The sequence below is a fragment of the Blastomyces gilchristii genome (genome assembly GCF_000003855.2).
Source record: "Blastomyces gilchristii SLH14081 genomic scaffold supercont1.23, whole genome shotgun sequence".
NCBI lineage: Eukaryota > Fungi > Ascomycota > Eurotiomycetes > Onygenales > Ajellomycetaceae > Blastomyces > Blastomyces gilchristii.
This window is the reverse complement of record NW_003101659.1, coordinates 359,948-385,962: the sequence shown is the minus strand read 5'-3', so window position 1 is coordinate 385,962 and position 26,015 is coordinate 359,948. Positions and strand designations below refer to the sequence as shown.

Sequence of the window (26,015 nt, the reverse complement as noted above, 5' to 3'; positions counted from 1 at the left end):
CGAGTCCAACTACGGCTGGGGGGGGCACGGCACTTTGGTTGCTGATTCGGCGAAAAGGTTAAAACTGAACCATATAAGCTTTGCGCTGTTTAGACCAAGCAGGACGGGGGGAGGAAGAGAAGAGGAGGAATAGGAAGAGGGAGAAGACTAAGGAGAAAGACAAGAGCAGAGATAAACACAGAGTGACCAGAAAGCGACATGGCCTCTAATTCAACGGCTTTTCCATTATTTTTCAAATACCTATATATTCCCCATGTCTTGCTGCTCTTGTTTTCTCTCCTGGTAACTGGGGAAGTAGATTACAGGCCGAGTGTGGACATCGCTAGGTCTGAGGACCAGAGAATCATCATGGATAGCGACGGGAATAACAACATGGGTAATCAAAATGAAACATGCGGTGCGTTCCAGCGACTCATGTTATGTATCATGGCTCTTAGGATAGGCTTCCCTACTAATATTGTTTACAGGTCTGCTACCTTTTGTCTTCGAACCGCTCCCGCTGGGTGCAATCAAGCCGCTAGGCTGGCTGAGTGATCAGTTGACGCTGATGGCCAACGGCCTCGCAGGCCATGAGTTTGAATTTTACCAAATTGTCCGCGACAATCCCTGGCTGGGCGGGACCCGCGAGTACAGCAACCTCAACGAGGCTATGCCCTACTGGTTCAACGGACTGGTTCCGCTCGCCTACCAGACCCAGGATAAGCGACTGCTCGAGCAGGTCCGGAAGGCAGCAGACTACATACTCACCAACCAACAGCCGGATGGCTGGCTGGGGCCCGAAACTACAGTGCCCCGAAGGAACTTTTGGGCTAGGTATCCTATCTTCTTGGGGTTTGCGCAAATGGTAGAAGCGCAGGCTGGCACTCCTGAGGCAGAAAGGATTTTGAATGCGATGCACAAGTTTGTTCAGTTGATGCATTCGATGCTGTCTAACAATTTGCAAGGGTTGGTTTGGCACGAGGGTGATGATTTCAATGAGCAGTGGGGCCGATCTCGGGCGGCGGATATGATATTAGCTCTGCAGTGGCTTTATGAGACCGATCCCAGGGAGAATGCCGGCAAATTGTTTGAATGTATGGAGTTTTTCAGGAAAGGAGGACATGACTGGTCTTGGTGGTTCTCTGAGGAAAATTATATCAAGGTAGATCTTGATACTATGCCTCGAAAGGAGACTGACAGGTTATATCATTTCGTGCATGGGGTCAATGCTGGACAGGGCTTAAAGGCTGGTGCAGTTATCAGGAGGTTTACACATGACGACGCTCTGTTGGAGTCTGCTCGGAGGGGCGTTAATTGGACGTTCCTTTATCATGGTGGCCCGTCTGGGGGTATCATTGCGGATGAGCGACTCGTAGGTTTAAGCCCAGTGCGAGGCACGGAGTTGTGCTCTGTTGTCGAGTCAATGTACTCGCTCAGTTACCTCTACCAGTCTATTGGAGATCGGGACTTTGCAGACAGATGCGAACTAGCAGCCTTCAACGCGCTTCCTGTCATGGTGACCCCGGACTGGTGGGCTCACCAGTACATAGCTCAGATCAACCAGCCCGTCTCCCACGAAGTCAACCCTACACCGTGGTTTAACGTTGGATCTCGAGCGCAAACGTTTGGCCTACAGCCTAATTACCCCTGCTGTACTGTCAACCACCATCAAGGATATCCCAAATTCGTGTCCGGCATGTTCGTGCGGAACGGCGAGGTTGGCATTGCGCATGCGCTACTTGGGCCAGCTGAGGTTCAAACCAGAACAAGGTCGGGGACTAAAGCAAATATCAGATGCGAAACAAACTATCCATTCGAGAATGTATTGTACTACAGGGTCGACGCAGGGGGGCAGTTTACATTTTCTTTCAGGGTTCCTCTGTGGGCAAACAACGTCGAGTCCTCGGTGTCCATTGATGGCGCTCCAGGTTCTCTGTTGCAGCCAAACCCAGCGACAGGAATGCACGACGTCGACTTAACTCCAGGGAAACATGTAGTCATCGTCTCCTTTGCGACCGCAGTCCGCGTCGAGCCGCGTGCCAACGACACTGTCGCAATTTACCACGGAGCGCTCCTCTACTCCCTCCCAATCGACGCACAAATCAACAGCGTGAAGACCAATTACCCCGGCGCACCGAACAATGCTCAGGAATACACGATGAAACCAACCTCGAAATGGGGGCTGGCGATTGATCCATCGACAGTCCGCTTCAACGGGCTGGCACCCGCTTCTGATGCACCCAACAACGTAAGTCGTCTACCTAACCCTCTCTGGGCGGAAAAGGAGACACCGACTTCGATTTCGGCGATGGTGTGCGAGATCAAGTGGGAGTTGACAGAGCCCAAGGAGCGTGGGTATGCGCCGGAGCCCCCCTTGGTAGGGCAGCGGGAGTGTATTGGGAGGCCTTTCGAGATCAATTTAGTGCCATATGGAGGAGCGAGGTTGCATATGGCAGAACTCCCTACTGTTAAGCTGGTGTAGCGTGGGGCAGGGGACTGGAGTGAAGCTCGCTTTCGTTTTCAGTTTTGTTGTTGTTTTGGTTTCTTTGTCCAGATATTATCTCATTCGAATGTATAGAAACTTCATATACATACATAGAGTTTAGTTAAAGCCATTTCCACGTGACGGCCAACGGCCGGACACGGAACAACTTTGTCTCCGAAAGCCCCTGAACCACCGCGAAAATGGACAAGGATATAATTAGGGATATAACTAATTATTTGATTGACCGAGCAAGATAGACAGGTAGGTACAGGAAGCAGTTATACTCTCATTGCTCTACACGAGCATCTTCCGATCCCTTCTCGACGTTCTAGTCAATCAAATTCGCCTCTGTCTACCCTCGCCGCTGTCTCCCGCTGTCTGTGGACATCTGCGCCCGTGTTTGTGTGTTCTGCTGGGGGAAGGGCTGATCTCGGGAACTAAAAAACAAAAGTCAAAAGATCAAAAACGAGCCCGAAAAAAACAAAGGCCAAGAACGCCCCGAGGAAGTTCCAAGACGTTAGCGGCTTCTTGTGGGTCGTGACGGGCCAAAAAACAGAGGGAACGGGATTTTCGATCCTTTGGTCAATCCGCCTCCACATTCCACACGTCCTTTCTCCGTTTCCCCTTCTTCCCCTTTTTTCCTATTTCTTTTTCTTTTTTCTTCCTTGGAAGTAGTCGGCTTCGATGACGCGACCACGGAAATCCAGTAATCTCGGTGCAGATATCAGAGGAGATACCGGAGCCCCGGCCATGTCAACCATGAATTCTTTCACTTCCCCTGAGCCTCCTTCGGTATGTGTGTCCACGGATTCCCCGCAAAGCATTTTCTCTTCATCGCCCCCTTGTTCAACATTGAAAAATGCCCCCCCAATTGAAAATTCTCTATCGTCCGCTTCGTGTTTTACTAATCTAATGACAGGCGCGGCAAACACAGCGTGGAGCGTCCGAGAAGAGCGGAAAATCACACTCGAAGCGACGTCGGGCGCGGTCCTTCTTCCGACGATGGAAAGACATCTCCCTCAAACACACCTGGCTGACACCGCTCGTCCTAATCCTCATCATCCTCGCCGTATACATAGTGAACCCGACGGAATCCAACCCAGCCCATGCCGCTATCCTCCTCTCATACCCGAACTCCCCTGAAACCCCCGATGGACCCATCATGTACGGCAAGGGCAAAAAGGATCTGGCCTTCGTCGGCTTCTACACGATCGTTCTGTCATTCACGCGCGAATTCATCATGCAGCGCATCATTCGGCCGTGGGGTGTATACTGCGGGATCAAGGGCAAGGGCAAGATGGCGCGCTTCATGGAGCAGGTGTACACGGCGATCTATTTTGCGTTTTTCGGCCCGTTTGGGCTCTACGTCATGAGCAAGACGGATCTCTGGTACTTTAACACGACGGCGATGTTTGAAGGGTTCCCGCATAAGATGCACACGGCGGATTTCAAGGCGTACTACCTGCTCGAGGCGAGTTACTGGGCGCAGCAGGCGATTGTGCTGCTTCTGATGCTGGAGAAGCCCAGGAAGGATTTCAGGGAGCTGGTCGCGCATCATATTATTACCCTGGCGCTTATTGGGCTCAGTTACCGCTTCCATTTCACTCATATTGGCTTGGCCGTGTATATCACTCATGATGTTTCGGACTTCTTCATTGCGGTATGTCCTTATTTCTTTTTTGTTCTAACTTTTATATATATATTTTATATCTTTTTGGACTAACAATTTTCACCACTATTTTAGACCTCCAAAACTCTCAATTACCTGGACTCCGCCATCATCGGCCCATACTTCCTTACCTTCATCTGCATCTGGATATACATGCGCCATTACCTCAATCTCCGCATCCTCTGGGCCGTTCTCACTGAATTTCAAACCGTCGGGCCCTTCGAGCTCAATTGGGAAACCCAACAGTATAAATGCCGTCTTAGTCAAGTTATTACCTTTGGCCTGCTAAGCGCACTCCAAGCCATCAACCTACTGTGGCTGTTCCTGATCCTCCGCATCGCGAAGAACTACGTCCTCAGCGATGTGAAGAAGGACGAACGGAGTGACGATGAGGACGAGGAGGAGCTGGAGGAACAGTCCACGCCTCCCAAAGATGCTCAAATTGGAGACAAAATTGCTGCAACTGGAGCTGGAGATGGAGCTGTCAGCTCGGCTATGACGAATAAGAATGGCACCGCTGTCGCGGAGGGAGTACGTGTTACGAGGAGGACGGCGAAGCAGAAGGAGAACGATGCGGCTAATGGAGATTCGTCGCAATTATAAGTAGTGGGGTTGTGAGATGGGCCTTGTCTCTACCTCCCACAAAACCTCTCCCGTATGCATTGTTGAAAGAGTGCGGTTTTTCGGCTTGGCCATGGTAACCGATCTGGATATGCAGTGATGATTGTCATGCATTCCCCAGGGGATACGATATGTTGTTCTGCAGGATAAATCAAAGAGAAGAAATACCCCTTTCGCGCCCCTGCTGAACGAATGTGTTTTGTTTTCCGCGATTATGCTTGTTACTTTTTTGCATTTGCATTGGTGACGGTAGATTTTTCTTTTCTTTTTCGTCTTCTTCTTTTCTTTCCTTTCTGTCTTTGTTTAACCCATACACATATTTATTAATGTCTGTTTTCCTATTAAATATTTGTGAGAAAGGCAGGTAATGAACAGGTGTGAAATGGAGGGAGCGCGGTGGGGAAAACCCCAGGTTGGGTATACAGGATGAAGTCTGGCATTCTAACTATATCATGTAATTATTTAATGATTCGTCTTCTCTTCCCCTTCCCATCCCTTCTCTATCCCCCATATCCCTCCCTCCCTTGTTATGATTTCCGTCAACTTAGCGTTTTTGCTTTTGTCTATTGCTCTCCTTCCTTTCTTTCTCTGTGGTGAGAGGGAGAGTTTCCTTTCTTTTTTTTCCTCTTTCGGTTCGGAATACTGTTTTACTACTAACCATGTATCTGTATATATGTATAATGTAAACAGGGGACCTGTGAATTACTTGATGCAGTTAGTTTTGCCTGTCTAGGTTTGACACTCTGATACACTGTCATGTAATCTCCTCTCACTGCTCTTCAATATAAAAGACTCATCTTTGCTGCTCTTTCTCTCTCTCTCTCACTTTTTCATCATTCTGTCTTGCTATACTGTGTTTGTTGCTGTGTCACTGCAATTTCACACACTCAATTGAACTCACTGACAGTCTTGTTTGCTCATTCATTCTCTATTGCTTTTCAGTTGTAAACAGTAGCTGAGTTCTTGTTGCCTTTACAATTGACTCTTGATATTCACTGAATCTTCATAATTTACTTGTTTTTCAAATGAATTATTCTCTGTCTGTTCTTCTTGATCATTCTCTCATTCTTGATTTAATAATTTATTATCTCATCAATGATATCTTACACTATTGTATCAAGATATAAAAATTTTCTTCTTATTGCTTTATAATACTGACTATTTTTCTCTCTTTTCTCAGCATTATAATGCAAGGCCAGTTCAATTTCTCTTCTGTTACAGTTACATGTGTTGACTGCTCGTGCTTATACTGAATTTCATTTAAAACAACTCTTTCTCTTATTGTGCTGCACTGCTGACAGTGTTTCTTTTTTCTTTCAGATATTATTAATGATTAATAAGAGTGAAAACACATTATATACACATTTATAATATATTCATCAATAATATATTACTTTCTAATTTAAAGAATAAATAAATGTAATCACTACTCAGTATTTATTCAGATTTTAGTACTGTGAAAATAAAATAAATAAAATATTCTATTCAGCTGATTTAACTGATTGAGTAAATATTTCTTTCCTTATAAAAAATGAGTAATTTTAAAATAATATATTTCTCAGTGAAATTATTACTTTTATTTCTTAAATTATAGTGTGAGCGAGTTGAAGTTACATTGTAGTGTGTGGAGGGATTAGATACATAGGTGCTTTATGAGCATATACAGAATGGGAGAGACATTTCTACATATTTGTACATATATTGGAATTGCCTATGGAAACTATAACAGAGACAATAAGATTAACATTTTAATGTACTTCTTTCTTCTCAGACTCAATATCCTCCGCAGGAGCTGACGATGCAGACTCGCCCTGCTCAGCAGTCTTCACGGACTCGGAAGCAGTGGATTTCTCCTCAGGTTCCTCAGGTTCCGCCTCGCTGCCGCGTACGGATTGATCCGATTCTCTTTGCGAAGGAGCAGAGTCGTGTTCTGGCTCAGTCTTGCCCGTTTCTTCCTCTTCTTCAGCTTCCTTTGTAGCCTGCTTTTCTGATACATGGGGCTCTTCGGAGCCCTTGGGAGTGGGCACATATACTTCAGCGTGGGCGGGGTTCTTTGGGGTGTCGGCAAGGAGGTAGTAGGCGGCAGGCACTGTGATTCCAACGGAGCCAATTATCCTAAAATAATGGTAATGATCTCGCGCGGCACATGGTTAGCGCTTCTGTGTACCGGCGAAATAGATGCAGTCCGTATATGAGAGCAGGGACTGGATTTAAGATTTTCCCCCCTCCCCGAAATTGAATGGCCATTTGCTTTGCTTTTTGGCCATTCAATTGTAGAAGATATACATATAGGACATACCATGGCAAGTCGCTGTTTTTCTTGAATTCACTACCGCCAGACGCGTATCTTCTTGTGGCCTGTTGCCAAACCCGGGACGAAGCTCGGGACCCGGCTATTCTCGTAGACTGCTGGGCAGTGAACAGTGTGCGGAAGAGGGTGGAGCGAGGGAGAACCATGATGGGCAACTGGAGGAGAGACGTTGTTGGAGTGGTTCGACTGCAATTGAGATGCAATTGGGTATATAATTGGGGGTGCAATTGGGGGTGCAATTGGGATGTTTCTTGCGGGCTTGATTGATACGAGCAAGACCGACGGAGTGAGAAAATGGAAGCGGCTGGAGGTGGAAAGTTCCCCGTTTGGTAAATAAACAAGTCTTGGCGATTCTGACGTTACCTTGGGCTGTGAGGTTCCGATCATGGGAACACGTGACTGGAAAGGTATTTCCAGGTATTTTTGAGCGAGGGAGGCTGGGAGGTTGAGAGGGATGGTTGAAGAAACGAGGGGATTCGGACTGTTTGTTGGCAAGATGTTGTTATTTTGGATAAGATTAAGATAGAAAAGTAGAACCTGGATAATAAAAATTAACTGTGTCTAGTTAATTAAATAAGGCTTACAACCAGTTACAGACGTGTTACTTCTGTATACTTCTCTCCGCCGCCCTAGTCAACCGCGGGGACTCTTTGATCTACATACAATCTAAAAGACTCCCCATCCCAACAACACATACAACTCCAACGCAGAAAGAGAAGACTTCTCTTTGTACACAGTCATCCGCGCGGTTCTTTTGCTGATTTTCTAGTCTGGTCAGCAGCGTCTGGCAACCTTGCCATACCGGTTCCTTTCCCCCACTTTGCTGCCTGACATTATGTGGATTTGCATATAGCTCCAGAGCTAACTTGGTAACCCTCGTTGCCTCCACCCAACGCAACACAGCTTTCAATCTGTATGTTCTCTCGCTCCAATTCTGGATCCAGGTAGATCTCAGTACTCAAGCGACCGTACTGTGAGGATATTAACACATTCCTTCACTGATAGCATCTACTACTTACATCAATCCGGCCGACTACCAGAGTGATTGATTACCCCACCCTCCCCCCTTACCGCAGGGAACAGAACACCATGGCATATGATAGACAAACGATCCAGCAGAGTTTGAACGCTCTGCTTGGAAAGCTGACAGATCCTGACCCGGATATCCGCTACATGTCCCTCAACGACTTGTTGACCACCATCGAACAAGCCAACTCCGCCTACCTGTCCCAGGATGTCCATTCATGTTCAAGGCTAGTGGAGGGTCTGCTGAAAGCCCTCGAGGATCAACATGGCGAGGTGCAAAACCAGGCATTGAAATGGTATGTCTAATTGAACTAGAAAGGAAGCGGGGGAGAACAAAACCACCCTACATGCTATTTCTTTTTTGGAGTGCAGCTTTGGTGACTAAAAATGACTCTCTTCTTCCTACCTCTTTACGCAGCCTAAAACCACTTGTCACTCGCCTTCCTCCGGAAATAGTAACACCCCTAATCGACAAACTCACTTACATGACGGCCTCTCAGACCATTGATACCTCCGTACCCAATACCGCACTTAGAATCATCCTGGCAGCTTTGCCTCGTCCGGATCCCGGCGCCCCTCCTTCTCGAGAATCCCAGGCAGGATACATGGCAGTATCCAAGGTTTTGATTCCAAGGCTTGTAGAAGAAACCGTGGCAGCTAATGGGCAATCTACGGTGAAGGGAATGTTGGCAAATGATCCTGAAAAGGGATACAGCAGCGAAGCCCTCGATGTGTTGATCGAAGTTGTGAAGAATTTTGGCCCGATGCTCAACGAGAGGGAGCTAGTTTCTCTGGAGGAGACAGTGATGGCTATTGTTGAAAATGATAACGCGGGAACGGTGGTAATAAAACGGGCGTTGACGGCCATCTCAGGTCTCTTGGCACACTTCTCCGATGCGCAGCTCAGCAAGTTCGTTTCAACACTGATAGAAAGCTTTCGATCATCACACCTCACATCAATCCACCGTCGACATCTCATTGGGACAATAGCAGCGTTGGCTAGATCAATCCCTGCCAAATTCGGCCCTTATTTGAAGACATTGGCCCCCTTTGTGCTCTCAGCTGTCAGCGAACAAGAACTGAATGAAATGCGAGACGGTGAGTCGGATACAGGAGAGCACGACCCGGAAGAAGACGAATTACGCGAAACGGCCCTAGTAACGCTGGAGGCTTTACTTGGATCTTGTAGCAATGAAATGCAGCCGTACATCGGTGATGCCATAGACGCTGCGTTGCGTTACCTCAAGTATGACCCCAATGTAGCTGAAGTTGAAGACGAGGAAATGGGTGGGACGCAGGATGAGGGTAGTGATGATGGGGCAACTGAGGAGCCCGATGACGACAATGATGCCTTTGATGACTTTGAAGAGGAAGAGGGATACAGTGACATAGATGATATGAGCTGGAAGGTCCGTCGATGCGCTGCCAAGGTGTTATACACAATCATCGCAACTCAGGCGAATAGTGTGAAAGTCCTAGAGGGCGGCCCTATATATCAACGAATTGCACCTGCTCTCCTCGCGAGGTTCACTAGGGAAAGAGAGGAATCAGTCAAACTAGAAGTTGTTGCTAGCATGACTTGCCTTGTCAGGAAAACCGGCGAGATCTCAGCCGCGATCAATCCTGACATACTCTTTTCCGATGCTTTTGGAAAGGGAAAAACATCTAGAAAGAGAAGAAGACAGGACAGCGATGCTAACTTGTTTGATTTGGAGTCGGAGGTCGCATCTTCATCTGTCATGAGTTCACCAATTACTATTCCCTCGACACCAAATTCGGTTCCTCAGGCAGAAATTGCAAAGTTGACTCCTAGTATCATCCAGAATATTGTCAAGCTATGGAAACGGGCGTCAATACCATTGAAGCAGGCCGCGATATCACTATTGAAAAGTCTTGCCCTTGTTCGGTACGGTGGACTTAACGATTTCCTACAGCAGATTGAAGACCCGATCGCAGACGCCTTAAAGACCTCTGCGTTATCAGGAGGCTTTTCTGTCTCTGCTGGTACATCATCCGTCAGCGCTGGCAGCTTGCAGATAGAAACTCTTAGTCTAATTGCTGCGATCTCGGAGACCCATGCGTCCAATGCGCTCCTGCCGTTCCTCATTGCGCTAATCCCTGGAGTTGTTAGCGCGGCGAATGACAAGAATTACAGGGTTGCAAGTGAAGCTCTAGGAGCCGTGGAACAAATCGAGAAGGCCTTGACGCCACCTCGCGTATCTGCCACTGAACATGACCTTGGGCCGCAGTTAGAGAAGTTGTTCGACATCATCGTTGAGAGAATTGCGGACAACAGCTCTGATCTAGAAGTTCGTCAGCGAGCGATCCACGTCCTTGGCGTATTGCTAGGTCGCACTTCCGGAGCACAGGGGTCCAAGTTCATCTCACCCGTTCAGCGCGCTGCGGGCTTGTCACTGCTAGTCGAACGCCTGCGAAACGAAACAACAAGGCTTGCAACAGCTCGTGCCATTGATGATATTACTTTGCTTGCTAGTGGCCCTGACGATGTCACATCTCCCTGGGTCCGTGACGTGACACTGGAGCTTGGAACCCAGCTTCGGAAATCCGACCGCGCGCTACGGGGCTCTTGTTTAGAGGCGCTCAAAAGTCTTGCAATGAACCCACATACCCGGGCCCTCTACGACCAAAAGACAATACAAGAACTGGCCAGCTTTCTCCTACCTCTTCTCAATACTGAAGACCTTCATCTGCTCACTCCAACCCTCATTATCCTCGGCAAAGTAATTCCTGGCAATGCGCAACAACTTATCAACAGCAGAATCGTCGCTGCTTTGTGTTCTGTTGTGCAGGCACCTTTGGTGGGAACAGTTCTAAAGGCATTTTTGCTTTTAGTCCGAGTGATCGGGGAGCAAGGAGTGGGAACTCCACTTATGCAGGCGTTTTTACGGGATGTCGGTGTCAATGGAGACCCTGCTGTTGTCGGAAGAACCATTGGAACACTACTTGTATATGGCGGTCCAAAGATTGGAGTCAAAATGGAAGACTTCCTGACAGAACTTCAAACGGCGCAAGACACTCAACGCAAATGTCTTGCTCTCGCTGTCTTGGGAGAAGTTGGCCTTCGTATGGGATCTGCGTGTCCCTTAGTTCCCGAAACTTTTATCTCGAATTTCAATTCCAAGTCTGACAAAGTACGGCTCTCCGCTGCCATCGCCCTTGGAAATGCTGGCGCGAGCAATATCAAAACATATCTCCCAGTTATCCTAGAAGGTCTGGAGAAGTCCACATCGTCAAAGTATCTCCTTCTCCATTCTCTAAAGGAGATCCTACAACATCCTGAAAGTGTCCGGCCTGACGTCGCACCATTTGCCACACGCCTTTGGCAGCGACTCCTCACAGCTTCTGATGACGAAGATAACCGCGCAGTGGGCGCGGAGTGTATTGGAAGATTGGCTCTCATCGAGCCGACCTCCTATATCCCCTTACTTCAGGTAAAGCAACCAGCAGAACGCAGTTGATGCACGCGATTGTCACTAACCAAATACTCTTCTTAGGAATACCTGTCAAATGAAAACCCTGCTATCAGAGGCACAGTCATATCAGCTTTCCGGTACACCCTTGCCGACGCTAGCGATGCCTACAATGACGTCCTGCGCCCACTGATCATTCCAGTGTTGGTCTCCATGCTGAACGATACGGATCTTGGAAATCATCGTCTAGCCCTAACTACCGTGAATTCCGCCATCCACAACAAGACTAACCTCATCGTCCCACATCTCAACAAAATCTTACCCGCAGTTATCAACGATACCCTAATCAACCCTACACTTGTCAGGGAAGTTCAAATGGGCCCCTTTAGACATAGAGTCGATGATGGTCTAGAAGTTCGAAAGGTGAGCGGAATCACCCCAGGAGCAAAAATTACTTTATATCCCAACTTACTCTGCTAACAACTTCGAACCACAAAAATAGAGCGCCTACGAAACGCTCTACGCATGTCTAGAAATAGCCTTCAACACCATGAACATCTCCGAAATCTTCGACCGAATCATCACCGGCATCGGAGACGAGCAGGACATCCGCACCATATCCAACCTAATGATCTCTAAACTAATTACGCTCGCACCGGATGAGACTCGCGCCCGCCTCGACGACCTCAGTGCACCATTGCGCAAGGTCCTCTCAACTAAACCGAAGGAAAACGCAGTTAAGCAGGAACTTGAGAAGGCGCAGGGTGCGTCGCTGGGGGTATTGAAGATTACGCGGGAGTTGCAGAAGGCGTTCCCGACCGCGGAGACATCTGGGGATCACCGTGCATGGAAGTCGTATGTGGAGTGGGTAGGGAAGGAGTTTGCGCTATTGATTAGGTCTTTGGCGAATGATGGGTAGGATAGGTTGAATTTGCCTGGCTAGGTTTTGTTTGCGATGCGTCCATTGTCTCTTTGCGAGACTTTCTTTTTTTGCCTCATGAGATTGGGGGAGGTAGAGGGGGGTGAATGACCACCTGCTGGAACAAGACGAAAAATATTGGGCTTGATGAAGGCTACCAAGGTCTTTCCGTCACCCGATCCCATTATTCGTTTTCTCGCCTCTTCTAGCCGTTGAGAGATACAATTATACGTGAACTGAACAGGAAATGAGGGTATGCACGTAATGAACTATTGCTGTCGCGGTTTTTGGTTTCTGCTTTCCACTCCGTGTTTTTAACTAGAAAAATCAAACTTCTCCACCCCACCCTGAACACTCTGAACACTCTCTCTCTGGCGGTTAATTTCAGCACTTATCACTCATACTTGAAGCACGCCTCCATTGAAGATTCAGAATTGGGGTATCATCCCTTAGCAGCCAGTGACCGTGTCGCCAAAGAATCTCAGCAGGACGACTGGTATTCATAGGGATATGTTTCCAAAAGAAAGGAAACGCGAACGGTCAAGTCATGGAATTAGGGAACTAACCGCTTACCATTGGATAGTTTAAAACACTTCGTACAGTAAAAATACGGATCAGAAGAGATAGCCTCTGTATAGGGTATTGGTTTGAAATACCCGTCCAACTTACAAGTTCAACAGGATATTGAGGGAACAATCTTTTCCATCGTCTCCAGCCCAAAGTCGCCATTTGAACACCATGTAGTTAGTTAACATGCCTTGGTATATTCCTAATACTTAGGGTGCCAACCCGCGAACCCCCAATTAAGCAAAACCCAGATAACCTACCATTGTGTATCAACACATTTATTAGCCAGGTTGAGGTCTGCATGGATGGTATCGTTGTCAATCTGGACAAACTGACATGTTTCAATTTGGTATGTTTTGCCGCAAAATCGAGCGCACGTACTCCATGTTGGAGGCGAGAAGACACAACCCTTTTGACGTACACATTTGAAAGGCAATCACTGGACATTGTGGGCGCTAAAGGGCGCCGCAGCCATAAGAGATATTCGCCAATTGGTATGAGAAGACGTTAAAAGAAGTGACAGACTTGTGGTGGTAGACGGTACAGTTGGAGTATCATTATGGGTTACTCTGATGCCTCCTGGAAATCATGTAGCAAAAACGACGATGATAAGAGGAATGATGGTTTGTTTGTAGTGAGCACAGAACGCATGCATGGACTTCATTCAGAACCAAATGAAAAATGCAGCAAATCCTTAAAGTGCAAGCGGGGCGCTTCCCCTGGCTGGCAGGTAGGTTGATGATTGAAAACTTGTTTATTTTGTCAAAGGGGTTCCCAGGTTGCTCCAGTTATATATATTTCCTGGGGTCAGATTGTCTACTAGTCGGTAGAGAAGAGCCGTAGATATAGTCTCACGGTGGACGAGATATTGAGATTCAGTGTGTGTGTGTGTGTCTAGGGCTGTGGAAGGTGACAAGAAGTATGTCTTACGGTAAACCATTTTCAACGGGAGGCCCCCCTTGGCTTTGTGATGCGATGACAGTTCGCCCGTGTGCCGGGAGTATGGGCAGGGCAATCATAGGCACGAATGAAGCTTTGAATAAAGCGTGAAAGAACCGCGTTAGTTCTGCCTTAGTTCTTCTGCCTTAGTTCTGACTTCAATCACCAAAACACCCTCAAAGCACACGCGCGCATTATCGAATCATCGCCGGACGGGGATCGCATGACCCCCCTGTCATTGTTCTGTTTCCTCTGTACGGAGTAGGGAGTAGGGAGAGCATCTCTCCCCCTAGCTCCCGCCATCGTGGTTCACCCAGGTTTGCCACCCTTGTTTAAATAATCCGGTCTCTAAGGTCTCTTGATTTCCTTTGAAAGGCCGGGCGGGGAGCGGTTTACCAAGACATTGTGATAAACACCACAGCTCCCCCTCGTCAGTTGCTGGAGAAGCCATGTCTCGGAGATTCTTCTGTTTATATCGGGAATATGCACAATATTTCGCCATCCGTGCGGGCCCCATGGTTCTTTGATGGTGATGAATCGAATGTTCGTCGCTTGGCAGGCGGTTAACAAGAATTATTCTTTGAGAGATGAGATGCCGATTTAAGGCGCTCCTGTATTTAGGCCTTTGGGCGCATAAGAGCCAGCAGCAAAGGACTCACCACTTGAATAGATAGGATAGGCGATCATTCGAGCCTGTGGATTCAGGCTCTGGTGATGGGGTTTTTATATATTTTACCACTGCTTGCCATATGCCATGCCTAGATATTAGCTTACGAAGGTATCTGTTCAAAACTCTTCGCACAACACCCCTCCCCTCCAATATATGAGGCACAGGAACTTCGTCGCATCCTTGCTTGGGGCGTACCAAACTGCGAGGGGCCAGGAGAGCCAACCACAGCGGCTAAACTTATAACTAACTGGCTGAGGCGTCACCGTTTTTGCTGTGACTGTTGTGGCCGCAAGTGGCCACCCCACAGCCAGCACCAACAGATGGCTTGCAGGCGGCGATTCGTCAAATAATAATGGCTCGCTCACGAATCTCCAAGCCGGGGGTTGCTTGCTCCTCTGCAGAGGGGAGGGGGGTGGGTGGCTCGGGAGAAGCCGTCCATTCCCCGGACAGAGCCATGTCTACAAGACTCGTCTTGTGCAGAGTGCCCCAGGCCAATAAACCAACCATTGGTGCAAGTTTCTTGACAAGGAGAATGGAGCGGAGAAAGACAGATAATTATTAATGGTAAATTGAAGCCGGACTCCCGATTCTTTTCAAAGCTTTCAAAAGCGCCCCCAACTTGACCACTTGAGACATCGAACCCTTTTGATACCGTGTGCATGTGTTCCCTTCATGTTTTCCCTCTCGTGCAGTGTTGTTATTATTTTTAACTCAGCCCCCATCAGACCCAAACCGATCGGACAAACACAGCGAGCCTCGTTCTGCTGTCGAGAGCTGTTGATCCCGATCCTTGTTAGGCTGTTGATCTACTCCGTAGACGTAGCGTAGGAGAGAGCGAGCTAACTAGCAACTGCCAACCCTTTTCGAGGCCGTGGCGGTTGTTCGAGCTTCTGTTGCTTGATTTTCTGTTCCAGCTCTTGATCAGCCTTTCCATCATTCGCAATTGCCACAGGGTCGCGGATATCGAGATTTTGAGTATGTATATAACCGCCATTCCACATCTGTATCACGAAGCGCTGACGATGCCCCTTGCAACCACCAGAGACTGACCTCTTCCAGGGCTATCGTAGCTGAATGCATGTATATCTCCTGGGGTACCGCCAGTGAAACAGCAAGTTCAGCGAATACCACGGAGGCCCCCCTGCTTCCAGGTGTCGCTGGTGAACATATCCTTGTTCTTTTGTGCCGTGATTGTTGTGATCGTTGTTGTTTCTTCTTGACAAACCAGCGCCGTACAGCATGAGGCCGCAAGTGCAGGTTCTTATTGCGGATAATAATAATTATGAGCCTCAGAACGCCCGCAACCGGTATTCGTACCTAAACACTCCAGCTGAGTTCCATGCGCCGACATTTCCCCCACAAGATCAGCAGCAGAGACATCCCTCGCTGCCTGTGAATGTGGCAGACCAGCCTCTACCGCCACCGCTCGATCACTACGCTCATACCCGCTCATCGTCGAATATGCCGACGATTGTGCATCACGATGTGCCCGAGAAATCCGCCTCCCTGCACGCTCACACACAAACAGCTCCGCCATTATCAGAGCACCCGGCACAGTTTGCTCCATACGCAGATAGTAATCCAGAGCATACGACAATTGCCCCTCGCGACTCGAAAGTCGCGCCGTTTCCTCAGCCCCCTCCCAGCATCGCCGTCTTACCGTCACACGACCAGTTCGCAAACAAGCCCCTTTCAGCCGCCCAGGAACAAGAACGACGGGAAAAGGACATGGCTATCCTGCCCGACACCAATCCACTGGAATCACATACTTCTTTCACCAAACCCGGACCTAAATCTATCAAGCCTTCTTACCCCATGACCCCAATTACAATACCGGACACCTACGATTTGAGCCATTTCCCTGGCCAAGTGCCGCATCCAACTCAACGATTGAAAGGCGATACATGGAACTATGGGCTTTGCGACTGCTCGGATATAGGCACCTGCTGCTTGGGACTCTTTTGTCCATGTATTCTGTATGGCCGAACACAGTACCGACTGAACAGAAAGTCAGACCGAAAGGATCCTACGAATTTACTTGGCTATGAAACATGCAATGCGTCTTGTACTGCGATGGCTCTGCTCTGTGGATGCCAATGTATGTATCTGCTCCACTCTGCGCTTCTCTCACAGTTCCTTTTTATGACCTCTCATACCATACCCTCAAATTCCCCGTTATACCCCAGCCATCCCATAGAACTAACCAGAGAAAAACATCAAACAGGGTTGTTAGCATCAGTTCAACACTCCCGCATACGCCGTGCGTACGGAATCCCTGGCAGCATTCCATCAGACTGCGTTCGAGCGACATGCTGTACATGCTGCACACTCATCCAAGACGAGAGAGAAATCAAGACGAGAGAAGAAGGCGTCCGAGAGAGCGTGTCAACACCATACCTTCCGCCTAGCCATATGACCTTCAGTCCGCCGCCGCGGTGATTGACTTCTCCATCTTTAGCGCTTCGAAATCTAAGATCGCGTACCATACCGATAGTCCTTGATATCACGATTGTTCCTCTCCTATTCCCCCATCCAAGGCCCGATCGATACCAGCCTATCATAGAAACCAAAAATTTTATATAACGGCCGACTTTTTGCTACAGTTTATCCCCGTCACCTCGTGTCTCTTTACGCTGGCCCATTTATCCGACACATCTTCTCAATTTTCCTAGATCTTTCCGGCACTTAAATTAATTACTAACTACCATACCCACCCCAGATGATTGAAACGAACACAAGTTTGAATTTATTGATCTCCATCAGATACCCCCTTATTCCAGTTTGGAACTACTTTTCAACAGATTATTCTTCCCCCTTTTATTGGCTTTTTTCCTTTTAAACAATTTTTGGTTCATGTATAATGTTTTATTTAGCTTCCACCCGTACCCCTGGTCGAGTAATAACCACGGATCCACGCTGAAGGCTATTCTATTCTTTTTCGCTTTTCCTCATATTCCTTACTTTAGACGAGAGTATATTTTCACCCTTTTATGGTCATCGGTCGCCAAGTCCCTTTTTCCTTACAATATTGTTTATCCGGGGGACCCAGATTTTGCACCATTGCATATTTCAAAGGCTATTCTCATTCCTAACTCCTAATGGAACCAGTTCTTTACTTACTTTGGCATTAACACATGCACTCTTTATCTAATGACTGTATGTTCCTTTCCTTTTTTCTTTTATCTCTTTCTCTCCTCCTCGTTATCAAAGTTACCATCATCTTGGTCTCTGTACCACTTCTTGGCTACGTGGAAATATGTATAATAGATTTGTCTATTAGGACACTTTGGCAATCATCGTCACCCTTTTTCAGTTGCAGCGCCAACTCAGCTTTGAAGCGCACTAGGCCAATTTAGTTCTCAGCATTGGTCCATTTATCAAATAATAATGGCCAGGCCTGTAGCTATCCGCGCCTGGAGAGCAAAATGGCCTTAAGAAATGCCAAGATCCTGGACACTATGTCTTGGCATTATAAGCTTTGTAAACCTTAAATTATCGAAGGATCCACTGGCGGGCGACTTTTGCGACATTCTATTGGCTGTACTGGGTTTCTATTGATGGCACTAACCTAAACTGGCGATTACTCGGTGATCCCGTGTACCCAAGGCTGACTAAACACCCATGAGCCGCAGGATCCACAGATGCCTATTCGGGACTAGAACATCGACCTGGGGACATCTCCGTCTAACCCCCCCCCCTGCTGCCCACCAGGTAAACCCATATCTGCTGCGAACTACAGAGACTCCTCCTAACTTTCTCCCGTTCTTTGCTCTCGCGCCTTTTTCTTTTTCTCTGATGAATGTTTATTCCTTATCTTACACATGTGAACCAACAGATTATTTCGTTTCGGCTGGCCGCAATAGTTTCACTACCGCTACGCTACCTAAAACGCTCATTTCTAGTGGCTACCAGCGTATCGCCTTATCTTGCTTTGCCCCTACAGGCGGTTGGAATACCAAGTCGCACCTGTGTTCCCCAGATATACACAGACGCGCGAGAACAAGCCTGGTCGTGGCTGTTGGTCCTAATCCAAAACCTCCTCATCCTCCCATCCAGCCCCAACGGCATTGGAATCAGCGCTGCGCGAACGATCCCTTTCCACCATCACTGGCATAAAAGACTTTTGGCGGAGACGGGAAATTGGTATATAACAGAGCGCTGGGTGGGATTGGAAGGGCTATAAACCGCGGGATACCGATAAACCCCTCGCTTTCACCAACCATCGCCTGATCTGCTCTTTGCACCAAAAGCCATCCCGGATGTGTGGATGGCACTCGAGAACAACGCCGCGGACTGCGGGCACTGGACGTTATGAGTTTTGTAGGGTGGTTGCTGGCTCGCAATGAGTCAGACCGCTCTGACCCGGTTTGCCCGTCTACCAAATTGGGCAAAGGAGGTAGGTGAAAGAGAGCAGACCAACCTTCCTTATTTACCAGCTCAGATGATGATATTTTCACGTATTGGTTCTCATGGTCTTGCTTGTATTTATAGGAACCATCATCATTAACGATACACTCACTATTACCTTAACGGAAAATGCCATCTTCAAACAGTCATGCACGGATGTGCCGATCATCACCCTCGACAATCCAACCTCAATTGCTGACATGGATGAACCATTCTACGCCTCCACCTCTCCGCAGATGTATGTCATTGCTACAGCCACAGTTATCAGTTACCTTCTCGTCATCATCCTGTTCATAACCCCTCGCACGTTCTTCATCGGTGGTCGAGGTGGTGGGAGCTTCCTGGGCCGGCGTAGACGGTTAAGTGGCTCGTATGGAAGCTCGTCCGTAATCGGGGTTGGTGGTCGGCCGTGGTTACAGAAAGTGGCTGCCATTACCACTGCAATATCCCTTACCATTGCGACGGCGGACTCCTTCCGTGTTGCCAAAGAGCAATATGATCGAGGATACATGGACTCGAGCGCACTGACGGAAGAAGTTGTTGGCGGTGTTGAGATTCGCGTCGTCCGCGTTATTTCGAGCACTTTTCTTTGGCTTGCGCAGGTCCAGACTTTGATTCGCTTGTTTCCACGCCATAAGGAAAAGGTAATCATCAAATGGACAGGTTTTGCGTTGATAGTGCTGGATGTAATATTCAGTATTCTCAACAGCTTTCTCGGCCGTCCATCCGCTGCGATCCGACCTAGTCATATTGTTGAGGCCATACCAGCTCTCAATTACCTCTTCGATCTATCTTTAAGTTTATTGTACGCTGCCTGGGTTATTTTTTACGGCCTCTCTAAACATCGCTTTGCTTTCTTCCATCCCAAAATGCGCAACATTTGCCTGGTGGCTCTGTTATCTCTCGTTTCAGTTGTTATCCCTATTGTTTTCTTTGTATTAGATCTTTCGAAACCTAACGTTGCCGGCTGGGGTGAGTATATTCGCTGGGTTGGGGCAGCAGCGGCGAGTGTGGTTGTTTGGGAGTGGGTCGAACGCATTGAGGCACTTGAAAGAGACGAGAGGAAAGATGGGATTCTAGGGCGAGAGATTTTTGACGGCGACGAAATGCTGGAGGTTACTCCATCCCAGGAGGTCGATTGGCCCGGTTCGCATAACGATAAATATGATGATGGAGGAAGTGCAAGTTCTGGTTCAAGATGGGGAGGCGTTATGGGTCTAACCCATCGACCGCTGAAGACTCGAGTAACGTTCCAGAGCCGCTTACCTAAAGCCCGGAGAAGGACCAGGAAGTCAAAGGTCACGGCAGCTACAGCACCAAATGGCGTATCTGCTAATAGGAGTGACGATGTCCATCCCACGCCTCCCCCAAATACGGCAACCCCTGTCAGTCGAACGGATACTGTCAGTGCTGCAAGCACAGTTTACCGAGTCCGGTACCACTCCGTTGGAAGCCTTACTTCAGCAGGAATGGATTGTTCGCCAGATGAAGATCGTTCAAAGGCGTTTTCGGCCCCTGCTAACCCACCAGCTCCTATCAATAGAGATCTCCATAACTATTCCCCGACAATACCGGTAGTGAACTCAGGATTCAGGTGGATAGTGCTAAATAACCCATTTAAGGAAAGACGCGCTTCTCCACCGACGCAAGTAGCAACAGCTCAGGCAAAAGTGACGGACACTTTGCAATCGGGCTCGCGTACGGCTAGCTCCGCAAACGATAGTAGTGCGAATGATAAAACGTGGAATCTGAAATCTAGGTTTGACACGATCCTAGCCTACCGGCCCTGGGACAAAGGTAAATTGTCGAGCGAGAAGGACCCTGAAGCACCCCTGCCCGTCACCGTCATTCCTGCACCACCAAGGGGGTCCCAGGACCAGTCACCTAGCAGGTCCGATGGAGAACAAGAGACATCAGCCGATGATGACCAGCACGATATGCGAAACAACTCTAATCTCCCAGTCATGGTAATTCCAGCACCATCGAGATTATCAAGGACATGGTCACGACCTACTATAGAGTCATCAACGCAGGCTAGAGACTTGGTCAATGGGCGAAGCATCGAGCCGTTGGACAGGTCATCAACTGGAGATGGCCCGTCAAGTCGACCCGGACCAATGACAGAAACACCCCAAGTTGGACCTTCGAACGAGCATCGTAGATCCACTACTACATTGGCATTAGACGCGACGTCCCCATTGTCTGTTCCGACGGATGCCACTTTGCTAAACTTACTATCTTCAGCACAAGGACTTCGGTCGCATTCCTCCCCTCATTCGCACGACTGGGCTGGCGGGCTCGGACGACGGGTCTTTTCGACGCCCGAAGTGTCCATGGTGACAGAAGAGGAAGATGCAATTATTCAGACGGTACGGGAGCAGTGGTCGTCTTCGTCGTCCCCAGATGGTGGCGGTGATGTTGCTTCTTCTGAGTCCACCTCTTCCTCTCAACATGCTCCCTCTCTTGCGTTACCACCACAGGATGGTGAGGAACTTCATACGCCTGCTGCGACAGAGCCAATGGCTCCATCGTCATCTTCTGTCCGCCCCGTGACTCGTCGAAATATTTCCTTTTCAGGCCCTAGTCACGACCGAGATGGGCATTGTAACCCCAGCGATCCGGATCTTGGAACCCAGAGCTGACATTGACACTATGTGCTACACATAGGTTCTTGGGAAGCAGAGAATTAAAAACAAACCAAACAAAAAAAGAAAAAATATATATATTAAAATTCGGGCCAATATATAATATGGCCCGCCCTCGTTCGTACCTAGCCGTGTGAAATTTCGCTCTTCGGCCGGAGTTTACTTCTGAGGTTAGCGAGCGCCTTTCTGTTGTTGTCTTATGACGCTTTATCTGCTTTTGCACTTTAGCGCGGAGTTTTCGTTTTGGATGTGAACTTCTTGGTGGGCAAATCTTTACAACAATTGGGGTATATACATGTGCGGTGTACGGCATTTTTGGGGGGTGTCTTGGGCTTCTCTTTTAGGGATTGGGTTAAGGGCTGGCCTCTGCTGGATACTTTTGGATGGATAATTTATCATTAGATCTTGGGTCATTAGGTTATTTTTTGCTATATATATATGCACATATATTTATTTTCTCCATGATATTTATTTAGCACCACTCAATAGGCATAGGGTTTTATTTGTATTTGTATTTGTATTTTGTATTTTTTATTTTTATTTTTGTTTTTGTTTATTTACTTTCATTTTTCAATTTTAATTTCAATTTTTGGAATAGACTGAAAAGGCATTAACTTCCTGCGAAGTGTTTAAGACAGGCGCACGAAGAACGAGACCCTCATGCGATGGTATGAAATATAATTCTGATCGTGCTACCTACTGGATGAACGCCGCGCGATCCCAGCCGGGGTGTGAGACCGGGTCCGGTTGGCCTCCATTACATCATCCATTGCAGCCTGCCTTTTTGACCGCAAAATATCGGCCAACCAAATCTCTCCGAAACCAAGGCAAACATCGAACGACCACAGCATCAACCACCATTTCCCATCACCTCCTCCAGCTGTGAGTGAGAAGGCGGGATTTGGTGCACGCGTCCATCTCGACCCACTGACTGCGAACGATCTCCATGAGCTCCGTCGCTAGAAGATGTCGAACGTCCATGCAAACATGTTTGCAGCTGCTGGGGGGGACCTCGCCCTTGCCCGTCAGCGAGCTGGGCTTTTGACACTGCCTTTGAATATTATTGCCATGCTCCTGGCGAATGTAAGTACCTATATGCTGTTGTTCTTTGGTTGCGAATTTCCCTTCCCACCTTCTTTTAGCCATCGAGGCCTATTCTTTGCTAAATCTGAAAAATATCTTTAATCTCACCCCCAGCTAGACGATGTTGCAGACCTCGCACGCCTCTGTTGTACATGTCGAGTTTTGAACTACATGGCGCTCCCACAACTTTACAAAGACCTCACGCTCACTTCGTACGATAAAATCCGGTACCGCGACGAATATGTGGAGGGATGCGGCAGTGCTAGCCCATTTTCCATGGCCCTCAATGCGGCTATGAGTCGAAATGTGGGTGGGCTAGTCCGGTCTCTGACCCTGCGGGGTGAGTGGAGGGAGAATGAGTTGGAGGAGCATGCGAGAGTAGGGAGAGTGCCGGATTCTTCGATGATGCTCAGTATCGTGGTGAGGGCGGCGGTGGATAAGATGCCTGGGTTAGAATCAGTCAGGTATGCTGTCCTATCCGGCGTCGAACGCCAAAAGGAGGAACAGGGAATGTCGATAGGCTGATTGGGAAAAATAGCTGGGAGCTAAATACGAAAATGTTGGAGACGGTTTATCAGGGTCTTGCTCAGCTTCCTAAGCTGAAGTCTTTAACAGTACGGTTTCCATCGAGCCGGCATCCTCGGCCAACTGCTATTCTTCCTGCGATGCCTCATCTACGTTCTCTGAAGGTTACGGATATTGATCCCCTTTGTTACCCCGACGACATATCTACTTTGCTACATCAAAGCAAAAAGCTGCGGGAGCTGAGGCTACACTGGTCTCCCCGGATGCGGGAGGCGCAGGAGGCGAGCGTCCAGCTTTCTGACTATTTTCGCAAGTGCATTGTTGCTAAATCGCCACTGAAGCTCAGAAAGATTGCATTCCATAACCTATACGCGCTCCATAGGGAGGAAATCATGTCTGGCGTTGATTATTCCATGCTCGAAGAAATTACTGTGCTGACAACACCTACCAGCGGGGCTGATACAATGTCCTTCGTGGAATATAGCTGGCCGACGCCGAATTTCGCGCTGAATATAAAGTCCATGCGACTTGACCGTATGGACAAAAGAGTTTGCGAATACCTCAGCTACCTCAAAGCCTTGGAAAGGTTATATCTGGTGAATGGTATCCGGAGCCCAGGGGATTACATTAACAGCCCACGAAACTCCTCGCAGTCTTCCTCGATTCTGACGCCGGATTCTTCGTCTGTCGGGCGGAGGAGATCAGGTTCAGCTAATAGCGGAACCCCCAGCGCTATGGTACATATCATCAACTTCAGACCGGACTCAGCACAGACTAGATCTAATTTTCCACCCCACCTTCGCGACCCATTTATTCAAGAAATAACAACTAGCCTTGGGTCCTCGCTTAGACACCTCCTCCTCCCTTCCAGATGGATTCTAACTCCTCCCCAAATTGCACGCCTTGTACGCGCAAGTCCGCAGTTAGAACAGCTTGCTCTAGCAACTGAGATGTCCAGCATGGAAACGCTCAGCTTACTCCTCCCATTTTTACGAAAACTTGTTGCACTTAGACTGCTTATCCCGACTCCTTACTCCGCTTCAGACTCAAATGGCAACCATACCTCACCGTCAAATGGGGCTGTCAACGCCAATGCGCCACAAACGCCAGAAATTAATCCACGCACCATCGCTGAAGTGGTTGATATGGATGACCGCATCCATAACGAAGCAATGGGCGTGACACTCGCAGACATGGAAGTTTTCGGAACACTACAAATAATCGGCCTTGGCTGGAAAGCATGGGAGTTGGGTGAATTGTATACCATTCCTGCATCCGAGGCTACCCAAGCAATCCTCTTGATAGACGAAAATGCAATTGAATTGAAATACCATTATGCGGTAGATGCTATTTCAAATAATCAACCGCTGGGTGTGAAAATCTCTCCGCCTGATGGCGTTGTGCGACCTCAGCAGGCATCAAATATATACCATCCAACTCCTTCTCCTGTATCCCCGCTAGGAAAGCGGAAACGGCTATCAGATAGCGACGGCCACAGTAGCGATAATAACGATAAAATTCCCAAACACACTCTCAATCCGCATATCAATATCAATCCCAATCCCAATCAAAATACGCTCTCATCCCCTTCTACTCCAATCATCTCCACCTCCACCTCCACCTCCACAACAACAACAATAACCTCAAATCCACAATTCCCAACCACCCCATCCAGAGCCTCCTCCGTCTCGACAATGGCAACAACAGCCGCCACCCCGCCCACCGACTCCCACGTCCAAGCCCAGCTCCAGGGCTACTACAGCTCCAAACCTCCGCACCCTCCCCCGGTACCAGCCAATGGAGTACAGCAACCCGCACCTCCATCCCAGCCCAGCCACGCATATACATTCCCAGGCAAAGACAACGCGGTTTCAGGTATTGCCCTCGGGAACGTGGTAAATTGCATAAACAAGGGGCAAGTCGGAGAGGGAGATGTGCTCTACCGGCGTCGGCTCAAGCGGGTTGGGTGGGATGTGCTGAAACATTGGGAAATTTGGGGGCTGGATGTTCAGGAAATCTGATGGATATATATATATGTTGACGTATATATATATATATAAGTATACTGGAGGAAGGGAATTGTATGAGTTTTATCTTGTCCCGGTTTTATTATCTGATGGGATTTTGGGATTTGGGTTGCTGGTGTTTTTGAGATGGCGAACAGGTATATATATATATCCACGGTGTCAGTTTGACTTTTTCTTTTTCTTCAAAAATAATAAAATTTCTTTCTCCCTTAACAGTTGAGCCTTCAACGCGCTGTTCAGAGATAAATAGCTTGATTTATCCACAAAACAAAAGAATACAGGATACATAGCCAGTCCAAAACTTGAAAACAGGCAATTGATAATTTTATTTTAATTCAAGAAAATTACCATCATACATAGAGTCCATGTGCCATACCAGCCGGATCTTGATTCACTTTTTCGGATTGGATGAAGTGTGGCCTCTGTCATACCTGCCAGACCATCCATCCCATCCTGTTACGAGAATGAGGACGAATAGAGCTGATGTGAAACCCAATTGAAATTAAAGCTGAATGCAATAGTGGTTATTATACATATGCATATATATATATATATATATATATGTAGATATATAGATGGATAGATGGATGAAGGCGGAGATCGTCAGTATATATATGCATCTACCTGAACTAATTTGCCGATTCGCCGATCAATGAACAAGAATCAAACGACAATAGCAAGATCATTCTTCGCCAAAATGAAGGGGGAAAA

At 48.0% G+C, this 26,015-nt stretch overlaps 7 protein-coding genes across 8 annotated transcripts; 6 read left to right on the top strand and 1 right to left on the bottom strand.

Annotated features, from left to right (window-relative positions):
- Positions 1-348: 348 nt before the first annotated feature.
- On the top strand, positions 349-2,461 carry BDBG_08337 (uncharacterized protein; the record flags this gene model as incomplete). The annotated part of the gene is made up of 2 exons (XM_002621260.2): positions 349-397; positions 468-2,461. 2 exons carry the CDS (start codon positions 349-351, stop codon positions 2,459-2,461), a joined length of 2,043 nt encoding a protein of 680 aa, XP_002621306.1.
- A 687-nt stretch (positions 2,462-3,148) lies between these two features.
- BDBG_08336 (longevity-assurance protein 1) lies at positions 3,149-4,736 on the top strand (the record flags this gene model as incomplete). Its single annotated transcript, XM_002621259.2, has 3 exons — positions 3,149-3,256; positions 3,384-4,124; positions 4,209-4,736. 3 exons carry the CDS (start codon positions 3,149-3,151, stop codon positions 4,734-4,736), a joined length of 1,377 nt encoding a protein of 458 aa, XP_002621305.2.
- Positions 4,737-6,201: 1,465 nt separating this feature from the next.
- Positions 6,202-7,587, bottom strand: BDBG_08335 (uncharacterized protein). Its single transcript, XM_002621258.2, has 2 exons — positions 7,054-7,587; positions 6,202-6,869 (listed from the first exon to the last, which is right to left on the bottom strand). The coding sequence occupies exons 1-2, from the start codon at positions 7,209-7,211 to the stop codon at positions 6,503-6,505; spliced, it is 525 nt and encodes a 174-aa protein (XP_002621304.1). The 5' UTR covers positions 7,212-7,587; the 3' UTR covers positions 6,202-6,502.
- On the top strand, positions 7,524-13,309 carry BDBG_08334 (Cullin binding protein CanA). The gene is made up of 5 exons (XM_031723514.1): positions 7,524-7,978; positions 8,071-8,387; positions 8,510-11,543; positions 11,607-11,945; positions 12,025-13,309. The coding sequence occupies exons 2-5, from the start codon at positions 8,155-8,157 to the stop codon at positions 12,439-12,441; spliced, it is 4,023 nt and encodes a 1,340-aa protein (XP_031580693.1). The 5' UTR covers positions 7,524-7,978; positions 8,071-8,154; the 3' UTR covers positions 12,442-13,309.
- Positions 13,310-14,103: 794 nt separating this feature from the next.
- BDBG_08332 lies at positions 14,104-17,997 on the top strand. Of its 2 annotated transcripts, none has more exons than XM_002621255.2 (4): positions 14,104-15,181; positions 15,343-15,592; positions 15,677-16,715; positions 16,842-17,997. In XM_002621255.2, the coding sequence occupies exons 3-4, from the start codon at positions 15,857-15,859 to the stop codon at positions 17,054-17,056; spliced, it is 1,074 nt and encodes a 357-aa protein (XP_002621301.1). In that variant the 5' UTR covers positions 14,104-15,181; positions 15,343-15,592; positions 15,677-15,856; the 3' UTR covers positions 17,057-17,997. The 2 variants fall into 2 exon arrangements, with proteins under 2 accessions (XP_002621301.1, XP_031580692.1); XM_031723513.1 differs by having other exon boundaries at positions 15,660-16,715.
- Positions 17,998-18,928: 931 nt separating this feature from the next.
- Positions 18,929-21,666, top strand: BDBG_08331 (pH signal transduction protein PalH; the record flags this gene model as incomplete). Its single annotated transcript, XM_002621254.2, has 2 exons — positions 18,929-19,013; positions 19,109-21,666. 2 exons carry the CDS (start codon positions 18,929-18,931, stop codon positions 21,664-21,666), a joined length of 2,643 nt encoding a protein of 880 aa, XP_002621300.2.
- A 969-nt stretch (positions 21,667-22,635) lies between these two features.
- On the top strand, positions 22,636-25,298 carry BDBG_08330 (uncharacterized protein; the record flags this gene model as incomplete). Its single annotated transcript, XM_002621253.2, has 3 exons — positions 22,636-22,752; positions 22,867-23,216; positions 23,291-25,298. 3 exons carry the CDS (start codon positions 22,636-22,638, stop codon positions 25,296-25,298), a joined length of 2,475 nt encoding a protein of 824 aa, XP_002621299.2.
- Between the last annotated feature and the right edge of the window lie 717 nt (positions 25,299-26,015).